This window comes from Salmo salar, chromosome ssa24 (assembly GCF_905237065.1).
Source record: "Salmo salar chromosome ssa24, Ssal_v3.1, whole genome shotgun sequence".
Lineage (NCBI taxonomy): Eukaryota > Metazoa > Chordata > Actinopteri > Salmoniformes > Salmonidae > Salmo > Salmo salar.
Genome location: NC_059465.1, coordinates 14,397,641 through 14,417,327, shown reverse-complemented (window position 1 = coordinate 14,417,327; position 19,687 = coordinate 14,397,641). Strand labels below are relative to the sequence as shown.

General features: G+C 43.2%; 1 protein-coding gene across 2 annotated transcripts; it reads right to left on the bottom strand.

The window, feature by feature from the left end:
• Positions 1-8,747: 8,747 nt before the first annotated feature.
• Positions 8,748-19,421, bottom strand: ergi2 (Endoplasmic reticulum-Golgi intermediate compartment protein 2). 2 transcript variants are annotated; one of them, XM_014170583.2, is made up of 14 exons: positions 19,217-19,421; positions 18,739-18,890; positions 18,337-18,445; positions 18,021-18,067; positions 17,745-17,812; positions 17,508-17,548; positions 17,067-17,168; positions 16,824-16,919; positions 16,558-16,613; positions 16,284-16,382; positions 15,780-15,877; positions 15,500-15,662; positions 12,987-13,066; positions 8,748-9,157 (listed from the first exon to the last, which is right to left on the bottom strand). In XM_014170583.2, exons 2-14 carry the CDS (start codon positions 18,845-18,847, stop codon positions 9,080-9,082), a joined length of 1,146 nt encoding a protein of 381 aa, XP_014026058.1. In that variant the 5' UTR covers positions 18,848-18,890; positions 19,217-19,421; the 3' UTR covers positions 8,748-9,079.
• Between the last annotated feature and the right edge of the window lie 266 nt (positions 19,422-19,687).

Below are 19,687 nucleotides of genomic sequence, written 5' to 3'. Positions count from 1 at the left end.
TCTATTTCCTCCAGTTTCAATTTATTTTCCATTTCAATAAGACATATCTCGACCTTGATATGGCTGTCTAAGTTGAACAGTTAAGCATAAAGTACATGATTTCTGTGTCACCGGGGAGTGGAAGAAATGCTGCCCCTTGCCCATAGCTTGACTTTTGGTGAGCTGAGCGTGTTCCTTCCGATAGGTAGGCTACATGGAACTCTGAAGGGTCACATTTTGGTGGTGTCTCTCATTCACCAAAAACAGTTGTCATGAAACACATACAAGTTACTGTTTAAGACTTGAATTAATTGTAGAACTTTTTAAAAGCAAAATTACATACAGTAACAATGTTTGTTTAGTAGTAATAAGTATCAAGCAACTAAATGCATTGTACAGTAAAATAGATGAATATACTGTAACACAATTCAAAACGTTAAGAAGGTAAGAACAGTCCCAGTGACTCTGTTGATCAGGTGGCTTAGAATTAAGCCTGTTGTCTGTCATTTCCTTTACTCATCAAGACACAGATCTGAAACAGAGAGAGAGAAAATATTTATAGGAGTGAATGCTCTCTCAGTACGAAATAACTCATTCAGTTTTAGGAAAGTCATGTTTGATTAGATGGTAAAAGATGAGAAGTACATTAACTATATCATACCCAGGTCTCCAAAGTGGTATTGTGGGAAGAAGTTGAAACACTGCCTGTCTCCAGTTATGAGGCTTCTAATCTCCCAGTCCTCGCTGAGAGAGAGAAGGTGGGTTAACTGAACTATCAATGTCTTTTTTTAGTCTGACTGGAGAAATTGATGGTGGGATTGGTACGGTGATGATGATACTACAAAACATGGACAAAGCAAATTACTTTAATCATTTGATAATCATTTGACTTACTGAATAGTACAATGTATCTGCTTTTGGTCTCTCCGTCAGAGGTCAACACGACAGTAGAGCCTGGTCACAGAAGGCAGTCACGGCAGGTTTCAGGGTGCTTACCATCATGGTCAAATCAAAGTTTTTGTCACGTGCGCCAAATACAACAGGTGTAGACCTTACAGTGAAATGCTTACTTACAGGCCCTAACCAACAGTGCGATTTTTTTTAAATAAAAAATAGGTATTAGGTGAACAATAGATCAAACTAATTGAAGTAGTATGTACATGTAGGTATGGTTAAAGTGACTATGCATATTTGATAAACAGAGTAGCAGCAGTGTAGAAGTGGGGTTGGGGGGCGGGACAATGCAAATAGTCCGGGTAGCCATTTGATTACTTGTTCAGGAGTCTTATGGCTTGGGGGTAAAAACTGTTGAGAAGCCTTTTGGCCCTAGACTTGGCGCTCCGGTACCGCTTGCCATGCGGAAGTAGAGAGAACATTCTATGACTGGGGTGGCAGGGTTGTTGACAATTTTTATGGCCTTCCTCTGACACCGCCTGGTGTAGAGGTCCTGGATGCCAGGCAGCTTAGCCCCAGTGATGTACTGGGCCGTACACACTACCCTCTGTAGTACCTTGCGGTCAGAGGCCGAGCAGTTGCCGTACCAGGCAGTGATGCAACCAGTCAGGATGCTCTCGATGTTGCAGCTGTAGAACCTTTTGAGGATCTGAGGACCCATGCCAAATCTTTTTAGTTTCCTGAGGGGGAATAGGCTTTGTTGTGCCCTCTTCACGACTGTCTTGGTGTGTTTGGACCATTGTAGTTTGTTAGTGATGTGGACACCAAGGAACTTGAGGCTCTCAACCTGCTCCTCTACAGCCCCGTCGATGAGAATGGGGGCGTGCTCGGTCCTCCTTTTCCTGTAGTTCACAATCATCTCCTTTGTCTTGATTATGTTGAGGAATAGGTTATTCTAGCACTACCCGGCCAGGTCTCCCTATAGGCTGTCTCGTCGTTGTCAGTGATCAGGCCTACCACTGTTGTGTCATCAGCAATCTTAATGGTGTTGGAGTCGTGCCTGGCCATGCAGTCATGAGTGAACAGGGAGTACAGGAGGGGACTGAGCACACCCCCCTGAAGGGCCCCCGTGTTGAGGATCAGCGTGGCAGATGTGTTTCTACCTACCCTCACCACTTGGGGGCAGCCCGTCAGGAAGTCCAGGATCCAGTTGCAGAGGGAGGTGTTTAGTCTCAGGATCCTTAGCTTAGTGATGAGCTTTGAGAGTACTATGGTGTTGAACGCTGAGCTCTAGTCAATGAATAGCATTCTCACGTAGGTGTTCCTTTCGTCCAGGTGGGAAAGGGCAGTGTGGAGTGCAATAGAGATTGCATCACCTGTGGATCTGTTTGGGCGGTATGCAAATTGGAGTGGGTCTAGGGTTTCTGGGATAATGGTGTTAATGTGAGCCATTACCAGCCTTTCAAAGCAATTCATGGCTACCGACGTGAGTGCTACGGGTCTGTAGTCATTTAGGCAGGTTGCATTAGTGTTCTTGGGCACACGGACTGGTGGTCTGCTTGAAACATGTTGGTATTACAGACTCAATCAGAGACATGTTGTGAATGTTGACCTGTTTAAGGGTCTTACTCACGTTGGCTACGGAGAGTGTGATCACACAGTCGTCCGGAACAGCTGATGCTCTCATGCATGCCTCAGTGTTGCTTGCCTCAAAGCGATTTAGCTCGTCTGGTAGGCTTGTGTCACTGGGCAGCTCACGGCTGTGCTTCCCTTTGTAGTCTGTAATAGTTTGAAAGCTCTGCCACATAAGACGTGTATCGGAGCCGGTGTAGTACCATTCAATCTTAGCCCTGTATTGGCGCTTTGCCTGTTTGATGGTTCGTTGGCAGGCATAGCAGTATTTCTTATAAACTTCCAGGGACGTGGGTTCGATTCCCACGGGGGGCCAGTATGGAAAAAAAATGTATGCGTTCACTACTGTAAGTTGCTCTGGATAAGAGCGTCTGCTAAATAACTAAAATGTACAAAATGTCACTGTGGGGACGACGTCCTCGATGCACTTATTGATAAAGCCAGTGACTGATGTGGTGTACTCAATGCCATCGGAAGAATCCCGGAACATGTTCCAGTCTGTGCTGGCAAAACAGTCCTGTACTTCTTCATCTGACAACTTTTTTTATAGACCGAGTCAATGGTGCGTCCTGCTTTAATTTTTGCATGTAAGCAGGAATCAGGAGGATAGAATTGTGGTCAGATTTACCAAAATGAGGGAGAGCTTTGTATGTGTCTTTGTGTGTGGAGTACAGGTGATCTAGAATTTGTTTCCCCTCTGGTTGCGCATCAAACCTGTTGATAGAAATGAGGTAAAACTGATTTAAGTTTCCCTGCATTAAAATCCCCCGGCCACTAGGAGTGCCGCCTCTGGTTTCCAGTTTGCTTATTTCCTTAAACATCTGACAGTGAGGTCTTAGTGCCAGCGTCCGTCTGTGGTGGTAAATAAACAGCCACGAAAAGTATGTATGAAAACTTTCTTGGCAAATAGTGTGGTCTACAGTTTATCATAAGATACTCTACTTCAGGCGAACAAAATCTAGAGACTTTCTTAGATTTCGTGCAGCTGTGTTTACAAATATGTAGACCGCCCTCCTTCATCTTACCGGAGTGTGCTGTTATATCTTGCCGGTGTAGCGTATGTCCCGCTAGCTGAATATCCATGTCATCATTCAGCCACGATTCCGTGAAACATAAAATGTTACAGTTTCTGATGTCCCGTGGGTAGGATATTCGTGATCGTACCTCGTCTAATTTAATTGTCCACTGATTGCACGTTGGCAAGTAATATTGACGCTAACGGCAGCTTTCCCATTCGCCGTCTGCGGATCCTTACGAGGCACCTAGCTCTGTGTCCTCTGTATCTGCGTCTCTTTCTCTTGCCAATGACGGGGATGTTGGCCTTGTCGGGTGTTTGAAGTAAATCCTGTGCGTCCTGCTTGTTGAAGAAAACATCTTGGTCTAATCCGAGGTGAGTGATAGCTGTCCTTATATCCAGAAGCAGAAACATTATGTACAAAATAAGTTACAAGTAATGCGGAAAAAAAAACATAATAGCACAATTGGTTAGGGGCTGCTGCCATTTCTTCCGGCGCCATTGAGTAAGTATTGAAATGAACTATAAGGTCTAGTCAAGATGTATAGGTAGTGTACATGGTTGTAGGGTATTCCAGAAGAGAAAAAGGAGTAGAGAGCAACACATTTACACTGCAGTATTATGTACACATCTATTCATTTGCAGACGAATACAAAGCCCTCCTTCGCCACGCTTCCATTTTTCTCTGCTCCTCCCTGACTAAAGGCAGGAATTAAAACAGGAAGCACCCGTGGCAAGGTCTGGATGAGTATAAACAGACCACCTATGACTATGGTAAAACAATCAGAGGCAAAAAGACAGTACAGAGACAAAGTGGAATCACAATTCAACGGCTCAGACATGAGACGCATTTGCCAGGGACTTCAGACAATCAAGGATTATAAAAGGAAAAGCAGCCAGGTGGCGGACACGACACCTCACTCCTAGACAATCTAAACACCTTTTTTGCCCGCTTCAAGGAAAACAACACATAGCCACTGGGTCGAAGGTTCACCTTCCAACAGGACAACGGCCCTAAGCACACAGCCAAGACAATGCAGGAGTGGCTTCGGGACAAGTCCTTGAGTGGCCCAGCCAGAGCCCGGACTTGAACCCGATCAAACATCTCTAGAGAGACCTGACAGAGCTTGAGAGGATCTGCAGAGAAGAATGGGAGAAACTCCCCAAATACAGGTGTGCCAAGCTTGTAGCGTCATACCCAAGAACACTCGAGGCTGTAATCGCTGCAAAAGGTGCTTCAACAAAGTACTGAGTAAAGGGATATTTAATTTCTTTTAAATTTTAATACACTTGTAAAACATTTTAAAAAACTGTTTTTGCTTTGTCATTATGGGTTATTGTGTGTAGAATGAATAATACAAATGTAATCAATTTTAGAATAAGGCTGTAACGTAACAATGTGGAAAAAGTCAAGGGATCTGTATACTTTCCAAATGCACTGTATGTGAGAATGCTGTTAATCGACTATAGCTCAGCTTAACACCATAGTGCCCTCCAAGCTCATCACTAAGCTCGGGGCCTTGGATCTGAACTCTTCCCTGTGCAACTGGGTCCTAGATTTACTGACGAGACAACCACAGGTGCTGAGGGAAGGCAACAACACATCCGCCATGCAAATCCTCAAGATGGGAGCCGCCCAGGGATGTGCGCTCAGCCCCCTCCTGTACTCACCCATGACTGCTTGGCCACGGACTCCAACTCAATCATCAAGTTTGCTGGTGACACGACAGCGGTAGGCCTGATTACCAACAATGACGAAACAGCCTACAGGGAGGTCAAAGCCCTGGTGGAGTGATGCCAGGAAAATAACCTCTCCCTTAACATCAACAAAAGGAGCTGATTGTGGACTACAGGAGACAGAGGGAACATGCCCCCATCCTCATCGACAGGGCCACAGTAGATACGGTCAAAAGTTCCTCTGCGTGCACTTCACTGAGGACCTGAAATGGTCTCATCACACCGACACTGTGGTGAAGGTGAAACAGCGCCTCTACAACCTCAGGCGCCTGAAAAAAATTGCCATGGCCCCTAAGACCCTCAAAGTTCTACAGATGCACCATTGAGTGCATTCTGTTGGGCTGCATCACTGTCAGGTACGGCAACTGCACCGCCCTCAACCGCATGGCTCCCCAGAGGGTGGTGCCATCTGCCCTCCAGAACTCTGTATCAAAGGAAGGCCAAGATCATTTAACTTCTTAAATGTAATTAAAAATGTAATATACATAATCTCCAAAAGCAGATATGTATATATGTGTATCACTCCTGTGTTCCAATGGCACGTTGTGTTAGCTAATCCAAGCTTATCATTTTAGAAAACCCTTTCGCAATTATGTTAGCACAGCTGAAAACTGTGGTTCTGATTAAAGAAGCAATAAAACTGGCCTTCTTTAGACTAGTTGAGTATCTGGAGCATCAGCATTTGTGGGTTCGGTTACAGGATCAAAATCTTTCTTCTGAAACTCGTCAGTCTATTCTTGTTCTGAGAAATGAAGGCTATTCCATGCGAGAAATAGCCAAAAAATGGAAGATCTCGTACAACGCTGTGTACTACTGTCTCTAACCAGAATAGAAAGAGGAGTGGGAGGCCCAGGTGCACAACTGAGCAAGAGGACAAGTACATTAGGGTCTAGTTTGAGAAACAGACGCCTCACAAGTCCTCAACTGGCAGCTTCATTAAATAGTACCCGCAAAACACCAGTCTCAACGTCAACAGGGAAGAGGTGACTCCAGGATGCTGGCCTTCTTGGCAGAGTTGCAAAGAAAAAGCCATATCTCAGACTGGCCAATAAAAAGAAAAGATTAAGATGGGCAAAAGAACACAGACGCTGGACAGAGGAACTCTGCCTAGAAGGCCGGCATCCCGGAGTCACCTCTTCATTGTTGACTTTGAGACTGGTGTTTTGCGGGTACTATTTAATGAAGCTGCCAGTTGAGGACTTGAGGCGTCTATTTTCAGCCATACCCGTTGCTGACAGGTGTATAAAATTGAGCACACAGCCATGCAATCGCCATAGACAAACATTAGCAGTAGAATGGCCTTACTGAAGAACTCAGTGACTTTCAACGTGGCACCGTCATAGGATGCCACCTTTCCAACAAAATGTCTGCCCTGTTAGAGCTGCCGCGGTCAACTGTAAGTGCTGTTATTGTGAAGTGGAAACATCTAGGAGCAACAACGGCTTAGCTGTGAAGTGGTAGGCCACACAAGCTCACAGAATGGGACCGCCGAGTGCTAAAGCACATGGCAAGTAAAAATCGTCTGTCCTCAGTTGCAACACTCACTACCGAGTTTCAAACTGCCTTTGGAAGCAACGTCAGCACAATAACTGTTCGTCGGGAGCTTCATGAAATGAGTTTCCATGGCTGAGCAGCCACACAAGCCTAAGATCGCCAAGCGTCGGCTGGAGTGGTGTAAAACTCACCGCCATTGGACTCCGGAGCAGTGGAAACGCTTCACCATTTGGTAGTCCGACGGACAAGTCTGGGTTTGGAAGATGCCAGAACTCTACCTGCCCGAATGTACAGTGCCAACTATAAAGTTTGGCGGAGGAGGAATAATGGTCTGGGGCTGTTTTTCATGGTTCGGGCTAGGCCCCTTAGTTCCATTGAAGGGAAATCTTTACGCTACAGCATAAATTACATTCTAGACGATTCTGTGCTTCCAACTTTGTGGCAACAGTTTGAGGAAGGCCCTTAACTGTTTCAGCATGACAATGCCCTGTGCACAAAGTGAGGTCCTTACAGAAATGGTTTGTGAAGATCAGTGTGGAAGAACTTGACTGGCCTGCACAGAGCCCTGACCTCAACCCCATCAAACACCTTCGGGATGAATTGGAATGCCGACTGTGAGCCAGGCCTAATCGCCAAACATCACTAATACTCGTGGCTGAATGGAAGCAAGTCCTTGCAGAAATGTTCCAACATCTAGTGGAAAGCTTTCCCAGAAGAGTGGAGGCTGTTATATCAGCAAAGGGGGGGGGACCAACTCCATATTAATGCCCATGATTTTGGAATGAGATGTTCGACAAGCAGTTGTCCACAGTGTATATCAGTGTAGTTACTTACATACTTAAAGAGATTCTCCAATACTTTTTAGCCAGTAGTTCTTAAAGTAGTGTTCACGAGCCAAAAGTGGTCCCTGTAAATTGTGTACTAGGTCACATATGTGCACCACGTCATTGCTCTCTCGCTCTGCTGTGGGTGCATGATGCGCCTCTTGCCAGCTGTCACTCATATGGCGAGGGGTTGAAGCTCATTGGTTCAACTCGAATTGGTAGGGGGCAGGCCCATGTGGGAGAAAATAGCGCAGCACAAATTCCCGAAAAAGTCGCTTTCAAACTAGGGGCTCAGTTGGTAGAGCATGGTGTTTGCAACGCCAGGGTTGTGGGTTCAATTCCCACGGGGGGCCAGTACAAAAAAAAAGAAAATGCATGAATTCACTACTGTAAGTCGCTCTGGATAAGAGCGTCTGCTAAATGACTAAAATGTAGGGATTTCGTGGCTAATTGAGGTAAGACAGTAATTTTGCATGTATGAACTACACATTGACACATCCAGCCCAAAGCGGGAGGTTTAAAATATACTTAGTAGTCGCAAAGGCACAAGGCAGCACGCCAGTGCTCCCTTCTTGCTGAGAGTTCCCCAGATCAGGCCACACTCCATCTCAAAACCACAAGTCCAAATCCATATCTCCATCCATGGCTAATTTAGGGAAGGGCCAATTGAGCTAGCTAGCTATCGGAGGACAACACAACGAGATGCAACAATTTAAGTGTTTCTGTCAGTGACGTATGCTCTCATTGGGATTTGATAGGAGTGACGCCAAAATCGAAGCTGGCTTCCCTTGACACTTTTTTTGGTGTGCCAGGACCATTCAGTGTTGAGCTCACTCACTTTAGCTCAACGCTGATTGGCAAATCCTCACCGGCTTCCCTTGCCTTCAATGCTACGGGCGGCAACAATGTCATACTCGTTTGGACCAGACAGTATCAGATAGATGGCCTACACTGAGGGGCGCTGTTTCGCTTTCTCATTGAGATACATTCAGCCTCTTGTGAATTGAAGGAAAATTATGAAACACAGACAAAATCTTTTTTTTTTGGTGTGGGAAGCCTGGCTTTCTTGGCATCCATGAATTGGGATCCAATTCACACGGGGGATTTTATTTGTCCCCCTCCCCCAATAATATTTTATTGTTGGACAAAAAGACTGTAAAAACACCAGAAAATCAGCTTCAAGTCATTTTAATTTTGAAAAATCGGTCCCAAAGTATTCCCACGCATTATAGAGATATGTGATCGTAGACAAATGTAAGCGAGGTTTAAAATTATTATTATTCAGGTCAATTTGCAATTATGTTCCCGCCCCCAGACCATCTGCTCAAGAAAGAAAAAAAAACCTTACTGTAGGTTTTTGCTCCAACCCAGCGCACCTGATTCTTAATAATTTGTTGTTGAGAAGCTGAACCAGGTCAGTTAACTGGGGTTGGAGCAAAAACTTACAGGAGGATAGCTCTCAGGGAACAGGGTTGGAGAGCCCTGATGTAGTTGATGATCCCTGTCAGTGGGTGTGGTTTTCTGTAGCTTCCAGGGGTGGGACAGGGGCTTCGTTTTTTACATGGTCGTCCAGCAGGCCCATCTGCGAATGAGAGAGGGAAAACATTCAAGTGCACTGAACTAAAATATAAATGCAACATATAACAATTTCAAAGATTTTACTGAATTGCAGTTCATATAAGGAAATCTGTCACTTGAAATAAATTCATTAGGCCCTAATCTATGATTGGGAATACAGATATGTATCTGTTGGTACGGCTGTGGCGGTCATGAAATTTAGTCAGATGGTGATTGTCAACCAAATAACTGTCATTCTCACAGTAATTGACCGTTAATTAACACATTTAGCATCTCCTGGCTTCCACACACAGCCTACAAGCTATTTTAAAAAGTCCATGTAATATAGCCTACACTTCCACAAATCCATGATTTATTTTAAACAGGTCTAAAGAAGCATGATATGAAAAAAAAGTCTATTTCAGAAGAAAAGAATGGCCTACTTTGAGTTGTCATGTTAGGTCCTGGTTGTGGATATGCCAAATGGCTGTGGGCTACACTAGTTCATTTAGCAGACAAGATTTGCTTATAATTCCGTGGCATTATTTTATAGTATGAAGAATACAATTCAACAAAATGGAATAAAATATAAATATTTTCTCAACCATTTGAGGGAGTGCGCACATGCGGCTATTCTGTGTTGAGCTTTAACAAAGAAACACATTTCAAGTTTACATACACTTAGGTTGGAGTCATTAAAACAAATTTCTTAAAACTATAGTTTTGGAAAGTCGGTTAGGACATTTACTTTGTGCATGACACGTCATTTTTCCAACAATTGTTTACAGACAGATTATTTCACTGTATCACAATTCCAGTGGGTCAGAAGTTTACATACACTACGTTGACTGTGCCTTTAAACAGCTTGGAAAATTACAGGAAATTGTGTCATGGCTTTAGAAGCTTCTGATAGGCTAATTGACATAATTTGAGTCAATTGGAGGTGTCCCTGTGTATGTTTTTCAAGGCCTACCTTCAAACTCAGTGCCTCTTTGCTTGACATCATGGGAAAATCAAAAGAAATCAGCCAAGACCTCAGAAAGAAAATTGTAGACCTCCACAAGTCTGGTTCATCCTTTGGAGCAATTTCCAAATGCCAGAAGGTACCAAGTTCATCTGTACAAACACCATGGGACCACGCAGCCATCATACCGTTCAGGAAAGAGACACGTTCTGTCTTCTAGAGATGAACGTACTTTGGTGCAAATCAATCCCAGAACAACAGCAAAGGACCTTGTGAAGATGCTGGAGGAAACATGTACAAAAGTATCTATATCCACAGTAAAACGAGTCCTATATCAACATAACCTGAAAGGCCGCTCAGCAAGAAGCAGCCACTGTTCCAAAACCGCCATAAAAAAAGCCAGACTACGGTTTGCAACTGCACATGGGGACAAAGACCGTACTTTTTGGAGAAATGTCCTCTGGTCTGATGAAACAAAAATAGAACTGTTTGGCCATAATGACCATCGTTATGTTTGGAGGAAAAAGGGGGAGGCTTGCAAGCCAAAGAACACCGTCCCAACCGTGAAGCACGAGGGTGGCAGCATCATGTTTTGGGGGTGCTTTTCTGCAGGAGGGACTGGTGCACTTAACAAAATAGATGGCATCATGAGGAATTAAAATGATGTGGATATATTGTAGCAACATCTCAAGACATCAGTCAGGATGTTAAAGCTTGGTCGCAAATTGGTCTTCCAAATGGACAATGACCCCAAGCATACTTTCAAAGTCAAGGTATTGGAGTGGCCATCACAAAGCCCTGACCTCAATCCTATAGAAAATTTGTGGGCAGAACTAAAAAAGCATGTGCGAGCTAGGAGGCCTACAAACCTGACTCAGTTACACCAGCTCTGTTGGAAGCTTGTGGAAGGCTACCCGAAACGTTTGACCCAAGTTAAACAATTTAAAGGCAATGCTACCAAACACTCAATTAGTATATGTAAACTTCTGACCCACTGGGAATGATGAAAGAAATAAAATCTGAAATAAATAATTCTCGATTACTCTGACATTTCACATTCTTAAAATAAAGTGGTGATCCTAACTGACCTAAGACTGGGAATTTTTACTAGGATTAAATGTCAGGAATTGTGAAAAACTTCTGACTTCAACTGTAGGTACTCCTATATGCTTCATTTAGAGTTATTAATGTAACTTTAGTTGTTCTACAAAAGGACTGTTTTGATTTTTAATACATTGTAAGGCTGCATGAGACTAATGATGATTTGAAAGTCACTTGAAAGGCATGAGCTTTGCTTTGTTTTTTTTTTGCGCAGGCTGTACACACTCCAATAGTCTCTCATTCAGAATTTGACAAGCCCTTGATAATGCCTCAAATCTATTCCTTTTGCAGCCCGGAGTGCTGCATTGTGCCCTTCTCCTTGAGTGTGCTGTGCAATCTAATGCGTCTGTCAATCACACCGCTCTCTGTCACGTGATCGGGTCTTTCACACAGGCTACTAGTTAAGACAGATATCGGGGTCGCAACTGCGCGAGTCCTTATCCAATTCCGAGGTGCATATTGAAGATATTGGATTAACTGTCCATTTACTTTGTCAGCCAACAAGATAAGTAGGCCTAACCAACAGCACTAGCCTATGTAAATCTACTATCCCCCATAGTACACAAGTTGACCTATTCTATGCAAGAAATACATATTCCAAACCGTCTGGGACAGTTGTGGGATGCGATAAATCCCAGATTAATACAACCACTATCATCTAAAAAACATTTTTATTCAATGTGGCTGACGCAACTGATCAGATCGTTGACATAAGCAAACCGCTCGCCCACACAACGCCATACATGCTGTCTGTCAGGTACAGGATTAATCAGTGAAGAGCAGACTTCTCTAGCATGCCAGTGGCCATCGAAGGTAAGCATTTTCCCACTGAAGTCGGTTACGACGTAGAACTGCAGTCAGGTCAAGACCCCGATGAGTACGACAAGCAAGCAGATGTGACGGTTTCTCACAGTTTGTGCAAACCCACAATTTCATCAGCTGGTCTCGGATGATTCCACAGGTGAAGAAACTGGATGTGGAGGTTCTGAGCTGGCGTTGTTATATGTGGTCTGCGGTTGTGAGGCCGGTTGGATGTACTGCCAAATTCTCTAAAACGACGGAGGCGGCTTATGGTAGAGAAATTAACATTCAATTCTCTAGAAACAGCTCTGGTGGATATTTCTGCAGTCAGTATGCCAATTGCATCCTCCATCAACTTGAGACATCTGTGACATTGTGTGATGTGACAAAACTGCACATTTTAGAGTGGTTTGTGTAATAATCATGCTGTTTAATCAGCTTGATATGCCACACCTGTCAGGTGGATGGATTATCACTAACTTGGAAGTAAACAAATTTGTGCACAAAGTTTGAGAGAAACAAGATTTTTGTGCGTATGGAAAATTGCTGGGATCTTTTAATTCAGGTCATGAATTAGGAGTCCAACACTTTACATGTTGCGTTTATATTTTTGATAAGTGTATAAAAAAACAGGACACTTAGGTGCAGTTTCCCAGAAACAGATTAAACCTAGTCCTGGAATAAAAAGCACTTTCAACAAACGTGCTTTAATCTTTGTCCGGTAAACCACCCCTTCAAGTTTACGTTTATTTTGATATATTTTCAAATTAAATAAGCAGTAGTGCAGCATGCGTTGAGAAAAGGAAAAACCAACGCTAACTACAGTCTAATTCAGATATTGATCAAAATACATATGTTGAGGGTATTCTATGCTGCGTCCTGTATATATTTACATTTTTTAAAGAAATTGACACTTTGTGCATCTACTTTACATCTGTGGAATCAACAAGCTTGTGACAAGCGTGTTTGACTTGATGTGTTGACTTGCCTCCCGGGGTTTGTAGACTCCTAGTTGGAAGCGACAGCAGACGACGTCCACCAAGAAGCCCACCATTCCATGGATCATACCTGTATGGAGAGAAGTTTTAAGGCTTCCAAATGATTCAGTTCGGCTGGCGCCTAGCCGAGTTCGAACGAGTGCACTTGCAGACTCCCTTAAAAATACATTCACTTGAAAAACAAGTAGAAAATTGGCAATAGTACTGTTTTTCAATTTTGAGATACCGTAGCCAGCATACACTTGCTCAAAAGAGTCCGAATTAATCTGAGAACTCAAATCTCATTCATTTTGGTGTTTTTGCAGAGATGTTAGTTGCGCAATTTTACATCTAAGATGTTTGGTGCCGTATTCCTCAATTAAAAAATGTGCATGAAAACGAGTCGTCTCTTGTTGAATGACGGACTTTATTGAAGAATCCCTACTTTCGACCATTCACCAGCAAAGGGGCGTAGACTTCGGGCTTGTCTGGAGAATATATTTTTGTGCGACAGCCCCCCGAAAAAAAAACATTTCCCGAAGTCCAAAAACAAACAAAAAAGGTGTGATAATATACAGTACCAGTCAAAAGTTGACACACCTACTCATTCAAGGGTTTCTTTTTTTTAAACTATTTTCTACATTGTGGAATAATAGTGAAGACATAAACTATGGAATCATGCAGAAACCCATAAAGTGTTAAACAAATCAAAATTATTTTAAATTCTTCAAAGTAGCCACCTTTTGCCTTGAGCTTTGCACACTCTTGGCATTCTCTCAACTAGCTTCATGAGGAATGCTTTTCCAACCGTCTTGAAGGAGTTCCCACATATGCTGAGCACTTGTTGGCTGCTTTTCCTTCACTCTCCAAATCATTCCAAACCATCTCAATTGGATTGAGGTCGGGTGATTGTGGAGGCCAGGTCATTTGATGCAGCTCTCCATCACTCTCCTTCTTGGTCAAATAGCCCTTACACAGCCTGGAGGTGTGTTGGGTCATTGTCCTGTTGAATAACAAATGATAGTCCCGTAAGCGCAAATCAGATGTGTTGGCGTATCGCTGCAGAATGCTGTGGTAGCCTTGCTGGTTAAGTGTGCCTTGAATTAAAAAATATATAATTAAATCAGACTGTCACCAGCAAAGCACCTCCACACCTCCTCCTACATGCTTCACGGGAGGAAACCACACTTGCAGAGATCATCCATTCACCTACTCCGCGTCTCACAATGACAGCGATTGGAACCAAATATCTCAAATTTGGACTCATCAGACCAAAGGACAGATTTCCACCGGTCTAATATCCATTGCTTGTGTTTCTTGGCCCAAGCAAGTCTCTTCTTATTATTGGTGTCCTTTAGTAGTGGTTTCTTTGCAGCAATTGGACCATGAAGGCCTGATTCACGCAGTCTCCTCTGAATAGTTGATGTTAATGTCTTACTTGAACTCCGAAGCATTTATTTTAGGCTGCAAGCTGAGGTGCAGCTAACTCTAATAAACGTATCCTCTGCAGCAGAGGTAACTCTGGGTCTTCCATTCCTGTGGCGGTCCTCATTAGACAGTTTCAGCATAGCGCTTGATGGTTTTTGCGACTGCACTTGAAGAAACGTTCAAAGTCCTTGAAATTTCCCGGATTAACTGACCTTCATGTCTTAAAGTAATGATGGACTGTCGTTTCTCTTTGCTTATTTGAGCTGTTCATGACATAATATGGACTTGGTCTTTTACCAAATAGGGCTATCTTCTGTATACCACCCCTGCCTTGTCACAACACAACTGATTAGCTCAAACACATTAAGAAGGAAAGAAATCCCACAAATTAACTTTTAACATGGCACACCTGTTAATTGAAATGCATTCCAGGTGACTACCTCATGAAGCTGGTTGAGATAATGCCAAGAGTGTGCAAAGCTGTCATCAAGGCAAAGGGTTGCTACTTTGAAGAATCTCAAATATAAAATATTTTTATTTGTTTAACACTTTTTTTGGTTACTACATGATTTCATAGTTTTGATGTCTTCACTATATGCTACAATGTAGAAAATAGTAAACATAAAGAGCCCTTGAATGAGCAGGTGTGTCCAAACCTTTGACTGGTACTGTATGCGCTAACTCTTCCGGACTGTTTAGGCTGGAAAGCATGCAGATGCCTTTAGACGTCACAAAATGATAAGGATGATTTTTACAACTAGTGCTCTGTGATTCTTTTTGCCTAAAGGGCTTTGGATAGGTGTGGGTCCTGTTAGTTGTGTAGTAAATCAGGGTCGTGTTCATTAGGCATTGAACATCAGAAAAGCGACAAACAGGAAGGGACTACCTGGACTTTTTACGTTGCACAACATTTTTCTACGACGTGCCCTAATGATAATGACCCAGGTGGACATACTTGGGGTGTTTTCCCTAGGAAGCAAATGGGACAAAACAGGGAGGGACTAACCTGAACTTGTCCAATAAGAGACATGTTTTTGTTGCAAAACATTGCAACGTTACACACTACTGAATTACACCCCTGTACACTTGTGGGTACCTGTGGTGGAGAAAATGCCTCCGATGATGCCACAAAGCCTGACGAGGAACCTCCACAGGGGCATGTGCTGCTCTGTGACTTTCACCATCAACGAGCTGATGTCATACTTCATAAAGATCCCAGATACTCCGTGGCTGCCCACCGCGTGGTTGATCACCCGCTCCTACAAACACACACAGGGTGAAAGGATGACGATACACCCACACCTTCAGTTCATTCACACACACAGCATACACCTTGTACACTCAAACAAACACACAATCGCACATCCTGGACCTACCCTTTCGGTGACAGAGTACTGGTTTGTGTCTGCTGAGATCTGGTAGGTGTTCAGTTTGGTGGGCACTATGGTGATGAAGTACTGAAACATCTGATTATCTGACGAGGATCAGAGAAAACAGTGCACACATGAGGATATATTATTTAATGAAGGATGAAATTAACAAGGTTACAATTCCTATAGAATGTCACAATTTCTTCATAACTAACATGTTGAGGTAAACAAACTACTTCCCCCAAAAACCCATGACTTATCTGTGCATTTAGGAAGTCTGTCATGTAGCCTGTTTGATGTGACATGATAAAGCCTTGGGTTTAAATACTATTTAAAATATTTCCAATGCTTTGATAATTCTCTGGAGTGCCAGTTGTGCGGGGATTGCACTTTTGGAACTTTTCTATTGAGCTTGCCTGTTACAATGGAAACAATCAAGCACGGAGTAAGTTTTGGAATTATTTCGAATAATATTTGAACCCAGCACTGACGTGATGTCTTTATACTTACGGTCAGTGCAGACTTTCTCTGTCCCGTCCAGAGGGTTGATGATCCCTGGGATCTCCTCTCCGAACGACAGGTGGTCGATGCGATGAGAGAAGTTGTACGCTGTAATCAACAACAAAATCAGAACAATCATTAACTCCAGGTCTAGGGATATCGTCAGGTTTAAATGTGTTAACTCAATTGTGAAGACATCACATAGTTCCATCATGACTTACATCTGTTCAAGACGTTTGTATGTATCATGTATGGGAGTTAAACTCTAAACAAAGAAACTTACTATCGTGGCTGACGAGGGCCGCTAGATGGGCGTGGCCTCTAGGATGTGGGATAGCCCTGTATGTGATGTGAGAAGGTCAAGCTTGCGGAGATGGCATAATAACTCATGACATCACACATTCCAGAGTCAAACATCTAGGTCATGTTCATTAGGCACCCAACGGAGAACATAGACAAGAAGGGAGGGACTACCTGGAAACACTCATTGTGTTCATTAGGGCACACTGTAGCTAGAAGTTAGTTGTAGAGAGAGGAGCGGTGACCTACTTGCCCACAGTGATGTGGAAGTTGCCAGCCACCTTGTTGACATAAAGATGGCCGTGTATCCTGCAGGCCGCAGGCGACTGGGAGGGACTGTCCTCTCTCGAAGGAGAATGGAGGGGAGGAGAGGAGAGTCACTTCAATAACATAACCATAATCATTAAATACAGTTGATCAATTACTTCAATACCTAACTTCACTCAAACACACACACTGTGTCACAGCAAAGCTGTATTCTTTTTTCCAGACCTGGGAGGCAGGGCAGTGGGGGATCCTTTCAGGACTGTCTTGAAGATCACATCCTGCAGCGAGTGTTCCTCCCTAAGGCGGTCCTGGATCATCAGCAGAGTTCTGGGGGAGAGGGGGAGGAAAGGGAGATGAGTGAGCAAGGGAAAGATTAAACACGGGAGTGTTGTAGAGGGGAATCACTATATAGGAGTGAGGAGTTATAACAGTCAATGGATAGCCTTCACTCCACCATACTGTCTTTACTTTACTAGGTTTATTTGACAGGTATTATGCATCATGATTAAAATGTCTTAAATGTGCCACATGTAGCCAATCATCTCATCTTTTGCTTCACTGTATGCAACATTGCTATTTTAGTTATGCATGTGCAGATGCATTCTGGTGGTGGATTTCTATACTTTCAGGAGACATAGATATCTTGTGGCTGATATAGTATCTTACCTGTGCCACAGCCTTTGCTGAGGAGAGAGGTCAAAGGTGACCTGCAAGGTGACCATGGGAAAACATATTAAGAAAGGGCATTGTCACTGGAAAGATAATATGACGAAATTTATGGAACCCTGAATTCTCACCACACTTGCATCTTGTCATTGTCAGGTTGTCATTGTGTCTTAACTGTTCTTAACTGACTGGCCTGGTTCGGGTGCTATAGCAGGTACCAGACAGAGTCATACTTACTGGCTCATAATGTAGGCCATCTGAAGCTACCATGGTCTCTGCCAAGTCTAGGACATCTGCACCTACAACTACATACAGCCACCGAGACAAACAGCAAATCAATGAATAATATAATCATTATGACATGATGGAAGACAAGGACAGCCTACAGTCAATGGCTTCATACAACACTACTGAAATGTTAATTCTACTGCCGACATAAACACAGTCACATTCTAGATGTCCATGTCTAAGCCTAAATTGTGAGAGCAACCTTCAAACAGTGTAAATACTCACATTGACACCTCATGGCAACTGTGATGTCTATGTTTATTCTTAATTTACTGCAAAAGGAAGAAAATATTGTGATAGTTAGCTCTGTAGTGTACTTGGAACTGTACAGTAAGTATTTTCCTGCTGACGTTGTCCAGATAACTCAAAAATGATATGCCAGACTGTTGGGTTGTGTTCATTAGGCACCAAACGGAAGCAAATGGACTGAAACTGGTAGGGACCAATGAACATTCACTTTCATTTTCCACTGCAAAACACTTTTAAAAAAATCTCTTTGGTGCCTAATGAACATGACCATGGTCTGAGAGTTGTTTTTTACCTGGAGAAGTCTTTATCGACTTCATACTCATACTGCATCCACGTGTCTCGATAGACAAAGAACTCAAGGAAAGCCAGCAGAGCCATGGCTGTGAAGGCTATCAGGGACACTGAAAAGACAGCAAAGGAGGAGTGATGTAGAAGGCCAAGTTTACAACTGGAGTCGGCTACTCATTGATTAAAATAGGTAAACAGGTACGTAACTATACTAGGGTTGGCCTAGATGCTCTGTTCTAAACTTTGCCCTACAGTATATGTTATTGTTTGTCCATTGCACTTATACTACGGTTGACATCGTTGATGGACTCATACATGAATTTAACATTTTACAATGTATCCAATCTATAATTTGAAGAATAGTTGAATTGCAATTCATATTTACATTGGCTAGTTAATAACGAACCTGTTCCACCAGTGGCTGTGGTTTCCACATAGCTCTCTGGAACCTTGGGGAAAGCGTCCAGCTCCTTCACCAGGGTGAGAGCCTTCTTCCGGGACACTAGTCTCCTCATCTTGTTTGGGGCAAGCGTCCACTGGATCCCTCATGCATTAAATCTTTAATTTTAACATAGAAGTTGACTTTGTTATATAGCCTAGCAATCTCATACAAATAATGTCATATCCGAATACTTTTAGCAGTGGCCGCTGGAAGGGACTTTATGAAAACGATATTTCCTCGCTAGCAAACAAGAATGGCAAGTTTAAACACTCCCATCTGTTTCTGACCACAGGTATGCAGACTATTCTGAGCCACCACCTGGCACTTTTTACATTCTGTTTGCCTATTGACGTTGCCCAGCTGACTGGAAGCTGGTAGTTAGCTAGCTATCTTGGCTACCGGTAGCTATCAAACCCGGCTGTGTATTTTATAATAGTCATACTTCGGTCGTTACTGTCTTGGGTGCCCATTCATTTTCGCCATAGAGGGAAATCCGATTTTTGTATCAATCCATTGTTCTATTTCTTGGTTTAGGATTGAAACATCTGGACACTGCGTTAGTTGTTGCAACAAAAAAACTACTGCTGGTAACCTTTGACCTGGTGTACTAGCATAGACGTTTGAGTAGAGTGCATTAATTTTGTCACAGCGCCCTCTGGTGATCAATAGTAAGCAGACTGACTGCGTGCACAGGCATCCGCTCTTCTTCGGTGGGGTTTATCGGCGGTTGGCATCCAACGTTATGGCGCATTACCGCCACCTACTGTACTGGAGTGTGGGCCAGAAACAGGAAGAAATGAAATCCTACCTGCCAGCCCCATTGCTCTTAAAAAAGATAACAAAATATTTGAGACTATATCTAATGACGTTCTACACAATATACTCTTTAAACTAATGTTCTGTATCCCCTTCT

What these genes read in the sequence shown, in the direction of transcription:
- ergi2 (XM_014170583.2), bottom strand. Translation starts at nt 18,847, where the DNA reads ATGAGGAGACTAGTGTCCCGGAAGAAGGCTCTCACCCTGGTGAAGGAG. An exon ending in AGTTGCCATGAGGTGTCAAT is followed by an intron (nt 17,813 to 18,020) that starts GTGAGTATTTAC and finishes GGCTGTATGTAG; the next exon opens with TTGTAGGTGCAGATGTCCTA. An exon ending in GGCCCTCGTCAGCCACGATA is followed by an intron (nt 16,383 to 16,557) that starts GTAAGTTTCTTT and finishes TGTTGATTACAG; the next exon opens with CGTACAACTTCTCTCATCGC.